Source organism: Lethenteron reissneri, chromosome 11 (assembly GCF_015708825.2).
Source record: "Lethenteron reissneri isolate LAM-NWPU_2019-01 chromosome 11, ASM1570882v1, whole genome shotgun sequence".
NCBI classification, from domain to species: domain Eukaryota; kingdom Metazoa; phylum Chordata; class Hyperoartia; order Petromyzontiformes; family Petromyzontidae; genus Lethenteron; species Lethenteron reissneri.
The window spans coordinates 725,402-743,176 of NC_083789.1; the positions used below are offsets into that span (position 1 = coordinate 725,402).

A 17,775-nucleotide genomic window follows, 5' to 3' on the forward strand; every position below is an offset into this window, starting at 1 on the left:
TATGTTAAATATCCAGGCTGCACGGTGTCATAACTCATGGTTTCACGCACCTGCAGTTCTCAATACCTCGTGCTGGGTTACGAGCAGTTGTGACAAACCTCCTCCCACTCACCCCCTGCAGGCAATCGGAGGTAACATCATCACAGCAAGCCCCATATCGGACCTGAATCCTGTGCTCATGGCTGCTGGTGCACAGCTGTCCCTCGTCTCGCCCGGTGAGAGATCCACCCTATCCATCGCGCAGCACGAACCAGAAGATTATACAAATTGGTGAAGTGTCCGTTCCCGTGCCCACTCTCCAGCAGCAAATTATTCGGGATGACGGGAGCATTACCCGCACATGAGGATGATCACCGCTGTCTGATTTAAGAGTCAGGAAACCTATCCGCCGTGATGTCCGGTGCTGCACGACGCTGGTTCATGTGGTTCACTTCAACAAAATGTTTCTGCATTTTTTATTATTATTCTGCTTGCTTACCCAGGAAAGCCTCACTAAGTCCCACAACTCATTTTCAGGAGGGTTCTGTCAAGAGTTCACAGTAGGGAGCGATGATTGCTAAGTATAGTCCAATTGAGTAATATGTTTGTAATTTTATTAACTTGGGAAATTAGATTTTTTTTAGTTAAAGCTTTCGTGACTGCAGGGATTCATATTCTTGGTTCTTTCGGTAAAGTCACGTAGAAGGGAAATAATAAAATAATAAAAATAAACCAGTTCAATTATCATGACGTTTCGATTGCAACACAAGCAATCATCATCAGGTGTGAAAACCACAGCAAGAAAATTTTGAAAAAAGTGGCAGTTTTTTCTTAACGTCAGCACCACGGACAGCGACGAGCGGTTGTTGAGACGGACGAGTTCATCTATGCTCGGAACGGAGGAGGGGGGAGAGAAGGAGCATGGAATGCGGTCTTAAAGTCACCGTAAGCGTGAACACAATCAATCAAGACCCGAAATGGTTTATCACATCCTTCCAATGATTGCTAAGCCAGAATCCATCTTCTCGGTTGAAATTGCCTCTGTGTTTGTAAATGTGGATAGCCTCATGAACGAAACGCCACTTTTTCAAAATGTTCTTGCTGTGGTTTTCACACCTGATGATTATTGCTTGTGTTGCAATCGAAACGTCGTGAGAATTTGATTGTTTTGCTTTTATTATTTTATTATTTCCCTTCTACGTTACTTTACCGAAAGAACCAAGAATTTGGGAAATTTGGACCATGATGCTGGCACACTATGGCCTAGTCTTGCGAAATACATCACAGGATCTTGAAAGTCCACTGGGAAGCAGACGTTGCGTAGAATTGTTTATGGTTTACACGCCACCTGCAGTATTCAATCAGAGCGGACGCTGGATGCAAGCCATGAACCTTTTGAACGAGCAGCGAAGGCCCTAAGTATGCTTTCATACATTTGTACCCTAACTACAGCATCTGCAATTTCAATGAAGTATAGGAGAGCCTTGTATTTTATTTGCTACACAAAGTTTCTGTAAGTAGTCACTTTTCCTATCAGCTTCCCATCTGCTGCATCCATACCATCTTGTCCACGTTGTTTGAAGGATAGAGACATTGCTGTGTTTAGGTCGTACAGAAGGTACCAGGAGGCGAGACAACGAAGCTCCTGTGCAGCATCGTGTTACCCGCGTGCTGCGTGGCCCACCGTCTCGTCCATCCTCGCCTGCGCCCCCACCCCACGCATCTCCTCGCACCCCCTGCGACGCCTGCCGTCCGTGTTGCCCACCAAAGACAAAGACTCCCTATGTGGCTTTAACAGACTGTTGGGGAAAGTGCTGTTAGCGAGCACCTATCAAGGCTGGCAAGGCACACGATGGGGTGATGTGGCCAGCACCATGCCTGGCCACCTTTGTCTCACCGGTGGCAATTTTTACTCACGACTCCAGGTACTCAATTGAAGACTGAGTTGACCTACGGGAAGCCGAGAATTGCTTCAGACATCCGTCACTGATGTTGGCTCTGCATTGTCGCCCACCTCCCCCCTCTGACTCCCCCCCCCCCTTCCCCAGCCGGAAAACGGGTAGTCCCGATGGACGGCTCCTTCTTTACGGGATACAGGCAGACACTGCTGCGCAGTGACGAGCTGCTGCTGGCTGTGTTCGTGCCTTACTCCCGCCCGGTGCGTGACGCTCGCTCCGCGCCATGCGTTATCCACCGGTGCCCGGCTTCTCTCGCCAGTGTCGCTGTCTGTCTGTGCAATTCTGCGTTTTATTTCTGTGCGGCATTCTCTCTGCACTGATCCTTCTCGGGGGGATCTGTTTGGCTCTTCATCTTGTCTCTTTGGGAATTTTTGGGATTTCTGCGTGTTGTATTTGGCCATTGGCTTGGCTTCGTGCTGATGCCACAAGCCACGTGCGTGGTTGCCAGGACTTGATGAGAGATTTTAATAATGTTGAGATTTAAATGTATCTGTCTTTGTGACGAGTCACTGAAATTTTCACATCTTATGAAAGTGCGAAGATAAAGAGGTGACAATCGTAGTTGAGAATTTCCATGTGTTTGATGTTTAATCTGAAATTTGAAGTAATTTTTTCACTTCCGATTTTACACTCCGCATGTTCCACATTCAGAGCTTTACTTTCCTCATTTACGTTCGTGACATTCCAGAGAGAATACGTGATGGCCTTCAAGCAGGCGCAGCGACACGAGGACGACATCGCCATCGTGAACGCCGGCATGCGTGTGCGCCTGCACACCGCCTCACTGCGCGTCGCCGAGCTCAGCCTGGCCTACGGGGGCATGGCGCCCACCACGAGGGCCATTTCACAGGCGGCCACCAATACCTTCATCGATAGGCAAGCCGCGTCGGTAGTCTTGGCTTGGGGGAAATGCTGATACGCGCAATTCCAATGGAGTAATTGGCAGGTTAATTTGCAGCATACCAGTTACATTATATTTTTCTTTATCTATGGGAAGAAACCGGAGAACCCAAAACAGGGGAGAACATACAAACTACACGCAAATAGGCGCCCAAGTTGGGAATCGAAGCCAGACTCTTCTTGCTGTGAGGCACCAGTGTTAGCACCACGCACCCTACTGTCAGCTTGACGTTATGTGTGTATGATGTGTGCCGTCGGCTGCAGGCTGTGGGACGAGTCTCTGCTCACTGACGTTTGTGCCGTGCTGGTGAAGGAACTGCCGCTCTCTGCTACAGCTCCAGGAGGCATGGTGGCTTTTCGACAAACTCTTGTTCCCAGCTTCTTCTTCAAGTTTTACTGGACCGTGCTAAGAAAGCTGCGTGAACAGGTGCGTAGATAAATGGAGTGACTTCTAAAGATGTTTTTATTTCTTGGAAAATTGGGCATCAAGGTAGTGGCGTATTGGTAACCCTGTGCCTCATGGCAAGAAGGGCCTTGGTTTGATTCCCGACTCGGAGGCCTATCTGCGTGGAGTTTTTATGTTTTCCCCTTTGTTTTGCATGGGATTGCTCCGGGTTCACCAGTTTTCTCCCATGGCAAGACAAAGCTCCCACTGCGTGGGGCAGCTGCTCATATTTTCTCTCTCCATGAACTTCAATTTCTCTCCAGTCTAATCCACCGCCCTCACATCTCACTCTACCAATTCATCCTGCCATCTCCCCCTTGGTCTTTTCGTGCTCGTTCTGCCCTGCACCGGCTCGTAGGGGCACGAATGAAACTCGTAGTAATCAACGCTCTTGAGAAGAAGTACAAATCTGCATGGTGAGAGCTCCAAAACACAACAGAGAATGTGAGTTTGTGTGATTCATCCCCGCAAGTTTGTGAATTGCCATGGCTTAGGGACACAATTTAGTTGAACAATAGATTATTTTGTAACTTGTTTTTACCGTCATTTTTTTCGTACGGTTGTGTACCATGAGTTCAAATGCAACATTAGCATATAAATTGCATACATAGCAAATAATCAGTTTTCATGCCCAATATAAAAATACGTGTATTGTGAGCTTATGCATTTATTTTAATCAATGAATCAATTCAGTGGCATGTGCCTAATAGTGTGTATGTTTCCTGATACTTGTAGGATGAGGACATCTCAGAGATTCCACCAGAGCACATAAGTGCCACTCAGCCCTACCAGCAGAAGCTGATACAGAGCATGCAACTCTACCAGGTATGTGCACACTCCTACTTACAAGAACACGCGTGTCATATATTAAGCGACAACGTGGCACAGTGGCAACATTCGTTCTTCACACCAAGAAGTTCCTGGGTTTGATTCCTGAGTCGGGCGCCTTTCTGCGTGGAGTTTGTGTTCTCCCCCCCCCATCCCTTGGAGTTCCCGGTTTTCACCCATAGCTAGAAGAATACACAATGTAACTGATCATGGCCAAACATCCCAATGCAGTTACGTATCTGCAAATTACTCAATTGGGATTATGCATAGCAGCATCACACCCTACTGTTAAAACGTGGCAGGACCCTCCTGAAAAAGTATTGAGACTCACTGAGACTTTCCTGGGTAAACGAGCGCAGCAATAACGATTAGTACCGAGCGCGGCGCAAACATCACCACCAGGTAGACAAGGGCGGCTGACCACCCACGCCTCGTGCGTCGTGCCAGCCTTGTTGCTAACGGTGCTTTCCCCTGCGGCCTGTAACGGTGCCACAGCGTCGGCTGACGCGAAGTTTGTTTTCTCCGCAGGAGGTGCCGCTCGGCCAGCGAGCGGAGGACGCCGTGGGCCGCCCGGTGCCGCATGTGGCCGCGGCGTTGCACACGAGCGGGGAGGCAGGGTACTGCGACGACTTGCCGCGCCTGGAGAACGAGCTCTACATGGCCCTAGTCACCAGCTCGCGGCCGCACGCCGCCATCACGTAGGCCCCCTCAGCGAGCGCCGGCTTATTAGGGTGGCGCAGTCGTGACGTTCAGTAACGCTTGTGCTCGCAGTAAGAAGGCCCTGGGGTTCGATTCCCACCTCAGGCGGCCTGTTCTGGATGGGTTTCCTCAGGTTCTCCGGTTTCCTTCCAAAGCTAAAATCATGCTATGTAATTGCTGAACAGTCACCTGCAAGTTACTCAATTTGGATTACGGGAACGACATTTCCCTTTGCAGGATCCTCCTAAAAAAGAGTTTGAGACTCAGTGAGACTTTCTTGGTTAAATATGGTACGTGTAGTAATAGTAAATAATAAAAGAATTAGCACATTTAGTATTTGCACCATTCTTATAGTGCAACGTTATCAGGAAGGAAGACGCTTTGTTTTACAGACATAATTTCCAATAGTTTTGCATGATTGGGCGATGTGTTTTTGTCACGCACTGCAAAGTTTAATTACATTAAGAGGTGCCCAAGCCCTGTGGCTCTATATTAGGATGTTTGGCCAACTCCACGAATAAGTGTTTATACATTTGGGAGGAAACCTACACGTTTCAGGGGCTAACACTCGTTCCCCGTACAGATAGAATATGGATTGAAACGTACCCACTTGCTGTACTGCCATCATACCCTGGCGAGCCATGAGATGACGACCTTGCAGCCCGTCGGTTTTGGGAGTTTGATGAAAGCGGACAATTCACCAATCCTCGCTGTCTGCCCGGAGCGGGTTCGCCGCACACTTTCTGTCACTTCACGAGCGGCGAGCTCCACGCTCCGTGTCCACCTCCATTTGCTGCCGATGGCCCCTTGCGTGCAGGGCGATCGACACGAAGGAGGCGCTCGGCCTCCCAGGGGTCGAGGCGTTTATCGGCGCTCGCGACGTGCCTGGGATGAACCACAGTGGCATCTTCCACGACGAGACGGTCTTCGCAGACGGCAAGGTGAGTCTGCAGCTGCACGCGCATGTCTCCTCATTGGCCCGTCCATGCATCTCCTCCCCGAACAGAGAGGGAAATAATCCACAGGGCACATCTAGAATTCTTGCTTAATGAAAATAAGCTGCCATCCTTGTCCTATATCTTCAACTGGCAAGTGACATCATGTTGAATTGCGTTGGATAGCCTTGTGTTCAGCATTAACGTGGGCTTTTTGTTAAACTGTAATTTTATTTACCATCAAAATACGCGACGTCTGCTTCACAGCAGACGTTAAAGGTCCCGCAACGACCTTGAAACCGAGGAGGAGGCCCCTGTGCAGGCGTCAGGGTCCACATTTTACAAATTCTAAGATTATACCACTAAATCGAATTTCTCGATTTGGATTAGATATAGCAATCATAGGCGACTCCCTTCTGTGAGATGAAACAGTGATAAGTGGCGCAGTAAACGCTCCTACAAGTGGACAGTTAACTTGTTTGGCTGGATCGGGGGGGGGGCGGTGGAGGGTTCTTGACAATACAAACCTGTTTGTGCGTGGAATATGCTTCACTTTCCAGTCTGTAGTACGAAGCGAAGACATTGTGACATGTCGCATCAATATTGACTTGGTGTTGCGGGTGCTGTGCATCAGGTCACGTGCATCGGTCATGTGATCGGGGCTGTGGTGGCCGATACACAGATGCACGCCCAGCGTGCTGCTAAAGCCGTGAAGGTCACTTACGAAGACCTGCAGCCCGTCATAATCACCATGCAGGTGAGACACTCGCTGGGCGTGCTGGTGACAGTGCACACTGTGGAGCTGGCTATTGTGAGCCCACAAGTGGAGGGTCACACCTCTTGTCTCTCTTCTGTTGTGGCGCTCGGCCACTGTCCAGCTGTAAGAGTGGGACGACGTTTTGTTACTCTGCGTATGTTGGAGGCGGTTAAACTGAGACGGTACAGGCGTGTCGTGTGTCACTGTGTTTAGATCTCCTCACAGTGGCGACACACGCTACCGCGCTCGCGAGCGAATTGTAACGGTTGCTCTCCTTGCAGGACGCCATTGCCCAGGATTCGTTCTATGAGCAGCAGAGACAGATCTTGAAGGGTAACTTGGAGTCCGGCTTTGCTGAGGCAGACCACATTGTGGAAGGTTGGTCCCTCACCAGACACGCTTTGTGGAGACTCTGCATGGCGCCGCGATAACACATGTGCCTGACAGCAAAAAGCCCGAGGTTTGATTCCCACCTCAGGTGGCTTTCTGTGTGGAGTTTGACGTGCGGTGTTGGTGCCGTGGTGAATGTTGACGTGCGGTGTTGGTGCCGTGGTGAATGTTGACGTGCGATGTTGGTGCCGTGGTGAATGTTGACGTGCGAATTTGGTGCCGTGGTGAATGTTGACGTGCGGTGTTGGTGCCGTGGTGAATGTTGACGTGCGATGTTGGTGCCGTGGTGAATGTTGACGTGCGATGTTGGTGCCGTGGTGAATATTGACGTGCGGTGTTGGTGCCGTGGTGAATGTTGACGTGCAGTGTTGTTGCCGTGGTGAATGTTGACGTGCGGTGTTGGTGCCGTGGTGACTACTGACGTGCGATGTTGGTGCCGTGGTGAATGTTGACGTGCGGTGTTGGTGCCGTGGTGAATGTTGACGTGCGGTGTTGGTGCCGTGGTGACTACTGACGTGCGATGTTGGTGCCGTGGTGAATGTTGACGTGCGGTGTTGGTGCCGTGGTGAATGTTGACGTGCGGTGTTGGTGCCGTGGTGAATGTTGACGTGCGGTGTTGGTGCCGTGGTGAATATTGACGTGCGGTGTTGGTGCCGTGGTGAATGTTGACGTGCAGTGTTGGTGCCGTGGTGAATGTTGACGTGCGATGTTGGTGCCGTGGTGAATGTTGACGTGCGGTGTTGGTGCCGTGGTGAATGTTGACGTGCGATGTTGGTGCCGTGGTGAATGTTGACGTGCGGTGTTGGTGCCGTGGTGAATGTTGACGTGCAGTGTTGGTGCCGTGGTGAATGTTGACGTGCGGTGTTGGTGCCGTGGTGAATATTGACGTGCGGTGTTGGTGCCGTGGTGAATGTTGACGTGCGATGTTGGTGCCGTGGTGAATGTTGACGTGCAATGTTGGTGCCGTGGTGAATGTTGACGTGCGGTGTTGGTGCCGTGGTGAATGTTGACGTGCGGTGTTGGTGCCGTGGTGAATGTTGACGTGCGGTGTTGGTGCCGTGGTGAATGTTGACGTGCGGTGTTGGTGCCGTGGTGAATATTGACGTGCGGTGTTGGTGCCGTGGTGACTACTGACGTGCAGTGTTGGTGCCGTGGTGAATGTTGACGTGCGATGTTGGTGCTGTGGTGAATGTTGACGTGCGGTGTTGGTGCCGTGGTGACTACTGACGTGCGATGTTGGTGCCGTGGTGAATACCGATGGACAGTGTTCTCGTGTGGCGTGTGGATCGGAACGAGTATCGTATTTAATTCTGGAGTAATAAAGCTCACTGTAATAATTTTAATATAATTGAGTGTATTGCATGAAATTCTAAACAATGTGGAGGTTTTGCAATGTAGCCACATCCGTGCAAGTATCTGCCCCGAGGAGCCGAGCTGTGGACATGGTTGGTCTGACGTACTGGCTTCCCCTCGCAGGAGAGATACACATCGGGGGGCAGGAGCATTTCTACCTGGAAACGCAGTGCTCGCTCGTCATTCCCAAGGGCGAGAATGGGGAGATCGAGATCTTTTCTTCTTCTCAATCGCCCACCAACACACAGGTGTGTCCTGCCCGCGTGTGCACGTACACATTTACATATTCACACAGGAGAGATTGCCTGCACAGCCCCACCGAGTTTCAAGACTCATTTTCAAGACTCATTCACAGTACGGGTCGATGTTTCTACGTGTAATTTACTTGCTACAAGGCACGAGTGTTACCACTGCGCCTCGATTTGATTCCCAAATCGCGTTGGCCAAACATCCCAATGCTAACAAATTACTTGCAGACTATTCAGTTGACATATCATACCGTGACATGCTACTGCGAAAGCCTGGCTTCCCTGGGTAAACAAGTGGACTCACAACAACAACAACAACCGTGATATTAAACAATCGTGCTGGCTGGGGGGGTGGGGTGTGCAGCTGGAGGCGGCGGAGGTGCTGGGCGTGCCGGCGAACCGCGTCTTGTGCCGCGTGCGCCGCATGGGCGGTGGCTTCGGCGGCAAGGAGAGCCGCGCCTGCATGCTCTCCAACGCCGTGGCGGTGGCAGCGGTGCGGTGAGTGGTGCCGCGCACGCAGCGCACGCAGCGTCGTATCGAACGTCTTAACGTCAACTTGTAACTCGCCGCTGCACGGCATCCGCTCGCTCTCGAAGAGAGAGAGAGAGGACAGCTCAGAGGCGCGAGGAGGAGGATCCACAGACAAGCAGGAAAGCAGCAGCAGCCGGGCGATGAGGAGCCGGTGGCAAGTATTGCCAAAGCTCTGCGGGCCTCTATATGAAACTATATGGAGCAAACCAGAGTACCCAGAGGGGGCGACGCTCTCTCCCAAACGGACAGAACAGGTGGAGTCCACATTTCTCCTCTCCCGCCTTCTCCTGGCGAGCTAAGATACAGCTCCTCCTCAAAGCCCAGGGGAAGGAAGTTTGACAAAATGTCAATGATTCACCAATCCTCACTTCCTCCACAGTGCTGGATAACAGGCATGTGCACAAAGTATTACATTTAGAATTACACCCGGCACACACGAGGAAATCCACTTGAGCACAAGGGTTATCTCTCGCATGCAACAGCTGTGGTTCATCATATGTGGTGGAAATGGAGATTATAGTTCCTCCCAGCGTCACGTGAGACACTGACGCCAAGATACAGCAGCTCAAGCTCGCGATCTCACATCCAGGCCGCATGGGGACTCCTCCAGATAGTGGGTATCAGCAACGTCGCCACACATCTCTTGTGTCATGCCTTCGCTTTTGCTTGTTCTGCGTGTTTGACTGAACACTCGGCTTTTGCGATTAGAGTTTACGACACGCAAAGTTGTGGAGCCCGCATTCATTTTTCCATTGGGAAAGGTTTCCTCGTCACATGCGGATTTAAATCTCTCAGCTCTTCAGCGGCGGTCTTTTTAAAAGCTGGGATTTGGCGTGCCCACGTGACGTTGCGTCTCCACGGGGAAGGCTCAAACTCTCCCCGGCACCACGACGCCCACGGTGAGACGCGGGCGAGCACGAGCCGCGAGCCCACGGTGCTGTGTGCTGCTGTGCGTGGCGCAGGCTGGGCCGGCCCGTGCGCTGCATGCTGGACCGCGACGAGGACATGCTCATCACCGGGGGCCGGCACCCATTCCTGGGCAAGTATAAGGTACTGTCGTGCAGATCCTCCGCTGCTTTGCTACATTGTATCTCAGGATAGTTACTGCACAGATCCAAAGTGGAAAAAGGACAGAGTATATTTGTCATGGCTGTGTTGCAGGTGGGGTTCATGAACGATGGTCGAGTGATCGCACTGGATGTGGTTATGTACAGCAATGGCGGCAACAGCCTGGATCTGTCAGCTTCCGTACGTATCCCAACTCTACATGGTGCCATCTTCACACCACCTTTGGTTTATATAAAGCAAGGAACTGCATTCTCGAGTTCCTGCCCTTTTCACGGCTGGGAATTATTCCATCACCTCTAGTGCTGCCAAATGTAACTCCCACTGCTCCGATTAACATGGTTGGCTATGTACGGTGCGAAAGAAGTTCAATATATAGTGTACATATATGGTTTTCTCAAACCTCGCACTTAAAAAATCTAAATAATCCAAAATAGAATTGAGAGACCATCCATAAATGCAACGGAATTTTTTTTTATCTTGAATATTTTCACTGGCTCTAAATCTAACAGTAGATGGCAGTTTAGACGGCTTGAGTCTTAACCGGTCCCTGCCCGGTCCCTCTGCGCACCTTTCCAGAATTCAAGGTAGCATATCAACATCCCCAGTCATCCTGGGCGGCAGGGTGGCATCGTGGTAACACTTTTTCCTCGTGGCAATGCATTCACCTTCCTGTGGCGTTTGTTCTCCGTCTGTTCTGCAGAGTGTGTGGGTGAGAGTGTTCGTGTGTGTGTATGTGGAGTTTAGTGGCTTCTAAAATAATATTTCCTTGGAATATTGGCCACCAGGGTGTGGGACATTGGTAACCCTTGTGGATCAATACAAAAGGGGCTTGCATACATACAATGGCATTGGTATTGGCCAAATACCCCAATGTCAAATAAATATCTGCAAATTGGGATTACACACAGCAGCGACATCGCCTGCTGCTATGAAAACTTGGCAGGACCCTCATGAAAAAGAGTCTTGACACTCAGTGAGGTTTTTCTGGGTATGCAAGCGGAATATTTTTCAAAACATCACTTTGGGTCCTTCCCCTCCCGGAATTATTTATTATTGTGCGTCATGTCTACTGCTGTATATTGCTGCGACTTGGCTACACGATGGTCAATGCACCACTGACACTGCTGCTTGTTACTCTCCCCTTGCCACTCTCCTCATTCATATATTATAAAAGTGTCAGAGTTGCTGCACCAATTCAGACGAGACAATATGCCCACAATGCAAGCTGTGTCCTGGCTCTGCTGAGCGGTGCGAGTGCTCTGCGTGGCAGGTGATGGAACGCGCTCTGTTTCAAATGGACAACGTTTACCGCATCCCAAACATCCGTGGCAGAGGCATCGTTTGTCGTACGAACCTCCCGTCCAACACGGCCTTCCGTGGCTTCGGGGCCCCGCAGGGAATGTTGATCGCGGAGAACTGGATCACGGACGTGGCCATGACCCTCAATCTGCCACCCCATGAGGTCAGTGGAGAAGCTGAAATTCTGGATTTTAATCATTGTGTAAAGCTTCAACATGACTTTACGATTGAGCACGTTTGGTGCCCCTATACTCGTACTCATAGGGAAACTGGCGCGTGGAATCCCGCAATGCCATCAGAAATGGCTGTCTTTTTTACGCTACTTAAAGGAGAGTCCCACCCAATGCTAAGCCCCTAGTAGCAAAACAACTTAACAAGGCATTTCATTGCCATTTGAGCATCTTTAAGGGAGTTATTGAGTATCCACTACAGTCACAGATAAACAAAGTTGATGTGTTATTTAATTCCACCCTAGATGGGAGGTGTTAACAACACACAGGTGGTAATTGGAATAGATATCCTGCAGATCGTTAGAGGACTCGTGTACTGGTCCGGGCAAAAGGATAAGGGGCCACTAATACGAGGATTTACACTTAGGGCCGGCGCTAGGAGGTACTGGGGTGGGCCCTGCATCACCAAATGTCTCTTGGCACGACCCAAGATCTCTCCCTTCCATAGCCGTGAATCGCTGCTATGGTGGTCCTCCACACAATGGCTCTAGTAGCCCCCCATCCGATAAAAGCTGGGCCCGGGCCTGGTTCGAGTGTCAAGTCATGAATACGAATGTTGGCTCGTGATCACCCTTGATCCCATCAAAACATCCTGGCAATTGGCTTCTAGGTGCGGCAAGTGAACATGTACAAAGATGGGGACTTGACGCACTTTAATCAGCCCTTGACGGACTTCACGCTGGACCGCTGCTGGAATGAGTGCCTGCAGCAAGCGAACTACACGCAGCGCTGTGTGGACGTAGAAGACTTTAACAGGTACCCCCCGTCTGGCGCTCAAGCCACAGCCACGTGTTACTCTCGTGATGCACGGCGCACCACATGCACGCCAAGAAACTCGCGATCCCAAATTAACACCAGCTATTACAGATGGCCACGCCATTTTAACATTGAGCATTTGTCTGATTTATTCATGACCATTTTTTTAAGCAGCAAGGATGACTTTTCAATCCAAACAAAATGTAGAAATGGCGAATCTGAGAGTGTTTGCCGTTGCTGCTGTGTGGTAGGCATAGCACGGCAGGCTGCCACGCAGCTTCAGCAGCAGCAGCAGCAGCAACGCCACTGATGAGCAAAGCACAGCAGTGCGTTTGTTGGTGTCACGAGGTTACCATGGGATGGCAGGATAGCGCAGTGGGGAAATGTGCCTGGGTTCGATACCTGACTCAGGCACCTTTGTGTGGGGAGTTTTTTTATTTTCTCTTCTGAATGGGCTTCCTCTGGGTTCTTCCGTTTCTTCCGGTATTGCCCAAACATCCCAATGCTGGAAATTCACTGCAATTTGATTACACATGGCACATTTCCCCCTGCCTGCAAAAACCTGGCAGGACCCTCCAAGACTCCTGGGTAAACAAGAATCATAATAATAACAAATGATCCCGACTCCATTTCTTTTTTCCCATGTCTGCCTTGCTAAAGAGATCATGCATCTCAGCCAGCACATACTTGGTTAGAAAGTAACAATGAAATGAAGCTTGAAAACATAATTGCATCTTGAGAGTATTTCGTCAATGTTGTAATAGAGTGCAATCATTCCTGTAATTATTGTAAAGAATTTGACAGTATCAGGATGACAGACGTCGTGTTTGGCAGGCAGAACCGGTGGAGGAAGCGTGGCATCGCAGTCATACCGACCAAGTTCGGCATCAGTTTTACCGCCAAGTTCTTGAACCAGGTGTGTATCACGTGGCACTGGCAGCATTCATGGCGAGCGCGTGGTAAAGGGTCGTGGTTGAACGTGCACACGAAGCACCATGGATGTATAGCGCACACGATAAGGTGGCCCCGTCACAGTGCTCGACTCCGTCACAACGGTGCACTGCTGTCTTCTCACAGTGCCTCTGTGCGCTCCGTGCAGGCCGGCGCGCTGGTCCACGTGTACAAAGACGGATCGGTGCTGGTGGCACACGGAGGCACAGAGATGGGACAGGGCCTGCACACCAAGATGATTCAGGTGTGTGGCCTACCACTGCTCCTCCTTGGCAGGAGCTGTACGTTCGACCAAGGGGAGCGACGATTGAGTGTGGAGGGGTTATTGTCTGTACAATCGTTCGCCCGGGAACTGTGACGCTCTCACAGATGAGATGTTGAGCCAAATGACGTGGCAACGCTGTGAGACTTGCGCCTCACTTCTGGTTTGACCCTTGCGTCATCACGACTGGTCCGCAGTCGTTGTCACTCGTAAAAGTAGCCAAGGGCAGCGTGGAGACCCAACGAGGATCAGTCCGCCGTGGGAACGGCACCGCCCAGCATAGCGCCAGCATGGCTGCCACTGTCGGTGGAAATGACGCAGAAATTTGCAAGGAGCAAAATAACAAGAGGGCTGTCTCTGTTCATAATTTACCTATTCCACTTTGTTGCAATACATTGCTATGCTAATAGCTGCGATCGCAATGTAGTTGTGATCGCACTGTAAAGTTACCTATATCATTGTTGTGTGCATTTATGCGTGCGTGTGTGTACATGTATCACAGGTAGCCAGCCGCTGCCTGGGTATCCCGATTTCTGATATTCATATCAGCGAGACGAGCACAAACACCGTTCCCAACACATCCCCTACGGCAGCCTCTGTCAGCTCGGATCTCAATGGGATGGCTGTGAAGGTATGGCACGTAATAATCCACGATTGTATGGCTGTTGTAGCTTTGAATGCATGCAAACTAGTGGTCATTAAGTAGACCCAAGTCACAGTGGGGTGTTGTGAGAATGGCCCATCAACACGGCTTATCGCTAAAACCAACGCTTCAAGAGGCAGGCTGCCCTGTGGCATTGGAGCCTCCCGGACCTCTCCACGACCCCTTCTCTTCATGGCCAGAGGGAAGATTGTAAAGAAAGAAAATCACGTTTAAGGCATGGCTTCTGTCACGCTTTCCATCCTTCATTTGTCCTCGGAAGTATGTATTTTACGTTTAAAGCCACATAACGAGACGATGTCACGGAGCTCATGAAGCGTGACGGTGCGAGATAATGTAGTGATGTCACTGGGAGGAGAGGGAAGATGGAGGGGAGCCCTGAACGCCGCAGCCATTATAGAGCCAACACTGAGGCGAATGCTTCTAGCGCTGCTTTTTGCGTCCAGGCCTTGGGCGATCCTTTGATCATCAAAGTGGCTATTGTCTCTAGGGAAAGTCCCTCATAGCAATACAACTTAAAACTCAAGTTTTTTTCATTGAGTTATGTACTCCCCTCATTGTAGATTTGAGGCTTTCGTGACTGCAAGGAATATTTTAGACAAACAAAATATTTTTAGACAAACAGATGGGCAGGCTTAATAAGGTTAATGTTTTGAACCTTAAATCTTGACTGCAGGTTTTGAACCTTATTTGGAAAATAATAAAAATGTATATTTAGGCTCCCCGAAGATAAAACTCTTTACCAGGTTATTTTTGTTTTTTCAAAAACGTGGCCCTGGAATCGGCCTAAGCAGCAGGTCACTGTGCAGCTCCCTCCGTCCAGGTGGCCACACATTCGGCCCCGGTGGTGAGACTGGAGTGGGAATCCAGACCGAGCCCCTTGCTCGGTCCGTGAGCGGGGCCGGCTCGGTGGGCAGTGGCCGTGGAGTCGTGGCGCCCAGTGATGATTTACTGCAGAGGGTGTTCTACAGCACGGCTTGCTCTTTCTACTGCTTGGACAACTGCTCAGTAAAATAAAAATGTTGTGATTAATCCAGGTCTCGTAATGCATATTTCTTTTTTGGTTGTACAACCAACTTGTCCTCTCTGTTGACAAGTGAAATATCAAGAATTAAGACGCAGCAAACTGCAATTCTGGACGTTGTTGCCCATGCCCGGTAACTGTGTGCAGCTGCTGTAGAATCTGAGTGGCTCTGTCTCCTGTGCAGATTGCCTGCTCAACCCTCCTCGAGCGCTTGGCCGTATTCAAAGAAGAGAACCCTTCAGGCTCCTGGCGCGACTGGGTCTGAGTTCCTTACCCTAACACTGCCACAATCGAGTTGCTCAATCCACTGATAGTCAACTATTTGTCAGTAACAGTGCTGTGCAACACCAATGTTGATCACAAAACCATTCATCGACACATCATTAAAGTAATGTAATTTACGTGAAATATTTAACAAAAAAACCTAACGTGGAGCATGCGTCTTTTAACAAACTGCCACACAAACCCTTGGCTGTTAGTATTCATCTTTGACCATGATGTGGTCGGTTTTAAGTGATTATTGTAATGAAAATGTTGACTGTGAATTATTATTTGTGTACCTTATAAGTCATACTGTACCCCAATTGGCATTCTACTGAATTATTAAATGTGGTTGGCTTGTGCTCACAGGTGAATAAGGCTTACATGAACCGCATAAGCCTGTCCACAACTGGTTTCTACAGGTATGAAGTCTTGCATCCTCAAGTCAGATACCTTAAGTTACTGCGTTACTTCCTGATATTGTTACAATGGGAGTTCTGTTTGAAAGAAAAACATTGCAGTCGCGCACACAGTGTATTCACACAAAATAGAATGTCCACCGTGGAGATTGAGTGATAAGATCGGCCCATGTTGCAGGAGCACGACAGATGTCGTCGGACCATGTGGGATGCCAACTCTCATCCAGACGTGGAGAGAACGAGGCTGATGACAATGCGCACTGCGTGTGTTGCATTCACAGGACTCCAGACATTTATTATGACTGGGAGAAGAACGAAGGCAAGCCATTCAACTACTTCACAATCGGCGTGGCCTGCTCGGAGGTGGAAGTGGACTGCCTCACCGGAGCCTCCCAGGTGAGGTTCGAAAACACAGTTTGAAACAGTTTTGTCTCTTTCTCCAACTGTGCCCTGATCATGCTATCGGGATCATTAGGCAAATATTTTTTAAGAATCTCCCAAAGCACCAGCAACCCTTCCTGTTAGAGAACAGCAGGAGAAATATTTATCCTGCCTCAGCAGTTCGCCTGCTGTATTTTTTCACCTGAAGACGATTACTTGTGTTGCAATCAAAACGTCGTGATTTTTAAAATTATTTTCTTTATTATTTTTCTATCTCCGTGACTTTACCAAAAGACCAAAAGAGTATGAATTCCTGCAGTCACGAAAGCTTTAAATCAAGATTTGATCACAGAACGACTTCTAGTAATCAGTTCTGAGGTTTACCGGTTATCGTGTAACAAGCCCAAACAAGCCGAGTCCAGGGTGTGAGCACTTTAAGGTTTTGTGGACTCACCATGGGACCAGACGCACGGCAATATAGTTCAATGCCCATGGGCACCTCGTCTTCTCCGTGGGGAAGAAGCAAAGTACAGGCTGCTATCACAAGGACACAACGGCGCTGCCCCGTGCCTGCTTCAATGTGTGAGGTCACTGTGTAGCATTGTGTAATAAAAGGACTCAGACACTTCTCTCTGACTTCGTGTCCTTTATTGGGTTCTTGTCTTCTCCCACACGGCACTCTGTTATAACACTGTATTTGTAGCCCCCGGCTGTTATCGCTATTATAGCTTCCTTTCTCTCCCCGCAGACTCTCTGCTTCGTCTACTGTAACCTCCGTTCTCTCCCTGCAGACTCGCTGCCGACTCCCTATGCAGACCCCCGCTGCTAACCCTATATGCAGACCCTCTTGGCTGCTACTCTGTATGCAGACCCGCTGCTAACTCTGTATGCAGCCCCGCTGCTGACTGCAGCCTCCTCGCTGCTTCGGGTCGGTCACCGCTGGCCAACGGTGCCGATCCTCGCTCCCCTGTGTTCGTGGCGATCTCGCCACCCTCCGCTTCGCCCTTCGTGGCCTCTCTCGTTCCTGGTCCCCCGTCACTCCTCATCCTCTTCCGGTTCCCCTCCTTCTATAGCTTAACCCCTCTCCCCCCACGTGACCTAACTCCTCCCCTCATGACGTCACCTCCGGAGGGCCGTTTACGCCCGCATTATAATTGTACTCTGTGTGCTGCAGTCACTCATGCTCGTGTCTCTCTCTCTGCAGACTCTCCGCACCGACATCGTCATGGATGTTGGCAACAGCTTGAATCCAGCCATCGATGTCGGCCAGGTTTGCGTCCATCCTGCATCAGTTCTGATTTTATATTTCATCAGAGCACTACGCGCAGTCTGATCTACTGATGCATACGACATTGTACATCCCGGTCGCATCGCTCGCAGGACACAAATCAGCATTCTGCACCGGCACTGCACGCACGGCGCCGGAATCTCATGCATAAC

At 50.0% G+C, this 17,775-nt stretch overlaps 1 protein-coding gene across 1 annotated transcript in view; it reads left to right on the forward strand.

The window, feature by feature from the left end:
• Nucleotides 1-17,775, forward strand: part of XDH (xanthine dehydrogenase) — a 37,838-nt gene that overhangs the window by 17,513 nt on the left and 2,550 nt on the right. Inside the window, exons 12-33 of the mRNA XM_061549689.1 lie at nucleotides 122-215; nucleotides 2,028-2,137; nucleotides 2,626-2,813; nucleotides 3,102-3,264; nucleotides 4,018-4,107; nucleotides 4,639-4,808; nucleotides 5,627-5,750; nucleotides 6,379-6,501; nucleotides 6,783-6,879; nucleotides 8,368-8,492; nucleotides 8,857-8,990; nucleotides 9,986-10,073; nucleotides 10,185-10,271; nucleotides 11,362-11,553; nucleotides 12,231-12,376; nucleotides 13,211-13,292; nucleotides 13,476-13,571; nucleotides 14,092-14,220; nucleotides 15,459-15,533; nucleotides 15,905-15,957; nucleotides 16,236-16,350; nucleotides 17,540-17,605. Of these exons, the coding sequence (XP_061405673.1) occupies nucleotides 122-215; nucleotides 2,028-2,137; nucleotides 2,626-2,813; nucleotides 3,102-3,264; nucleotides 4,018-4,107; nucleotides 4,639-4,808; nucleotides 5,627-5,750; nucleotides 6,379-6,501; nucleotides 6,783-6,879; nucleotides 8,368-8,492; nucleotides 8,857-8,990; nucleotides 9,986-10,073; nucleotides 10,185-10,271; nucleotides 11,362-11,553; nucleotides 12,231-12,376; nucleotides 13,211-13,292; nucleotides 13,476-13,571; nucleotides 14,092-14,220; nucleotides 15,459-15,533; nucleotides 15,905-15,957; nucleotides 16,236-16,350; nucleotides 17,540-17,605 (2,547 nt within the window). The remainder of the gene's footprint in view (nucleotides 1-121; nucleotides 216-2,027; nucleotides 2,138-2,625; nucleotides 2,814-3,101; nucleotides 3,265-4,017; nucleotides 4,108-4,638; nucleotides 4,809-5,626; nucleotides 5,751-6,378; nucleotides 6,502-6,782; nucleotides 6,880-8,367; nucleotides 8,493-8,856; nucleotides 8,991-9,985; nucleotides 10,074-10,184; nucleotides 10,272-11,361; nucleotides 11,554-12,230; nucleotides 12,377-13,210; nucleotides 13,293-13,475; nucleotides 13,572-14,091; nucleotides 14,221-15,458; nucleotides 15,534-15,904; nucleotides 15,958-16,235; nucleotides 16,351-17,539; nucleotides 17,606-17,775) is intronic.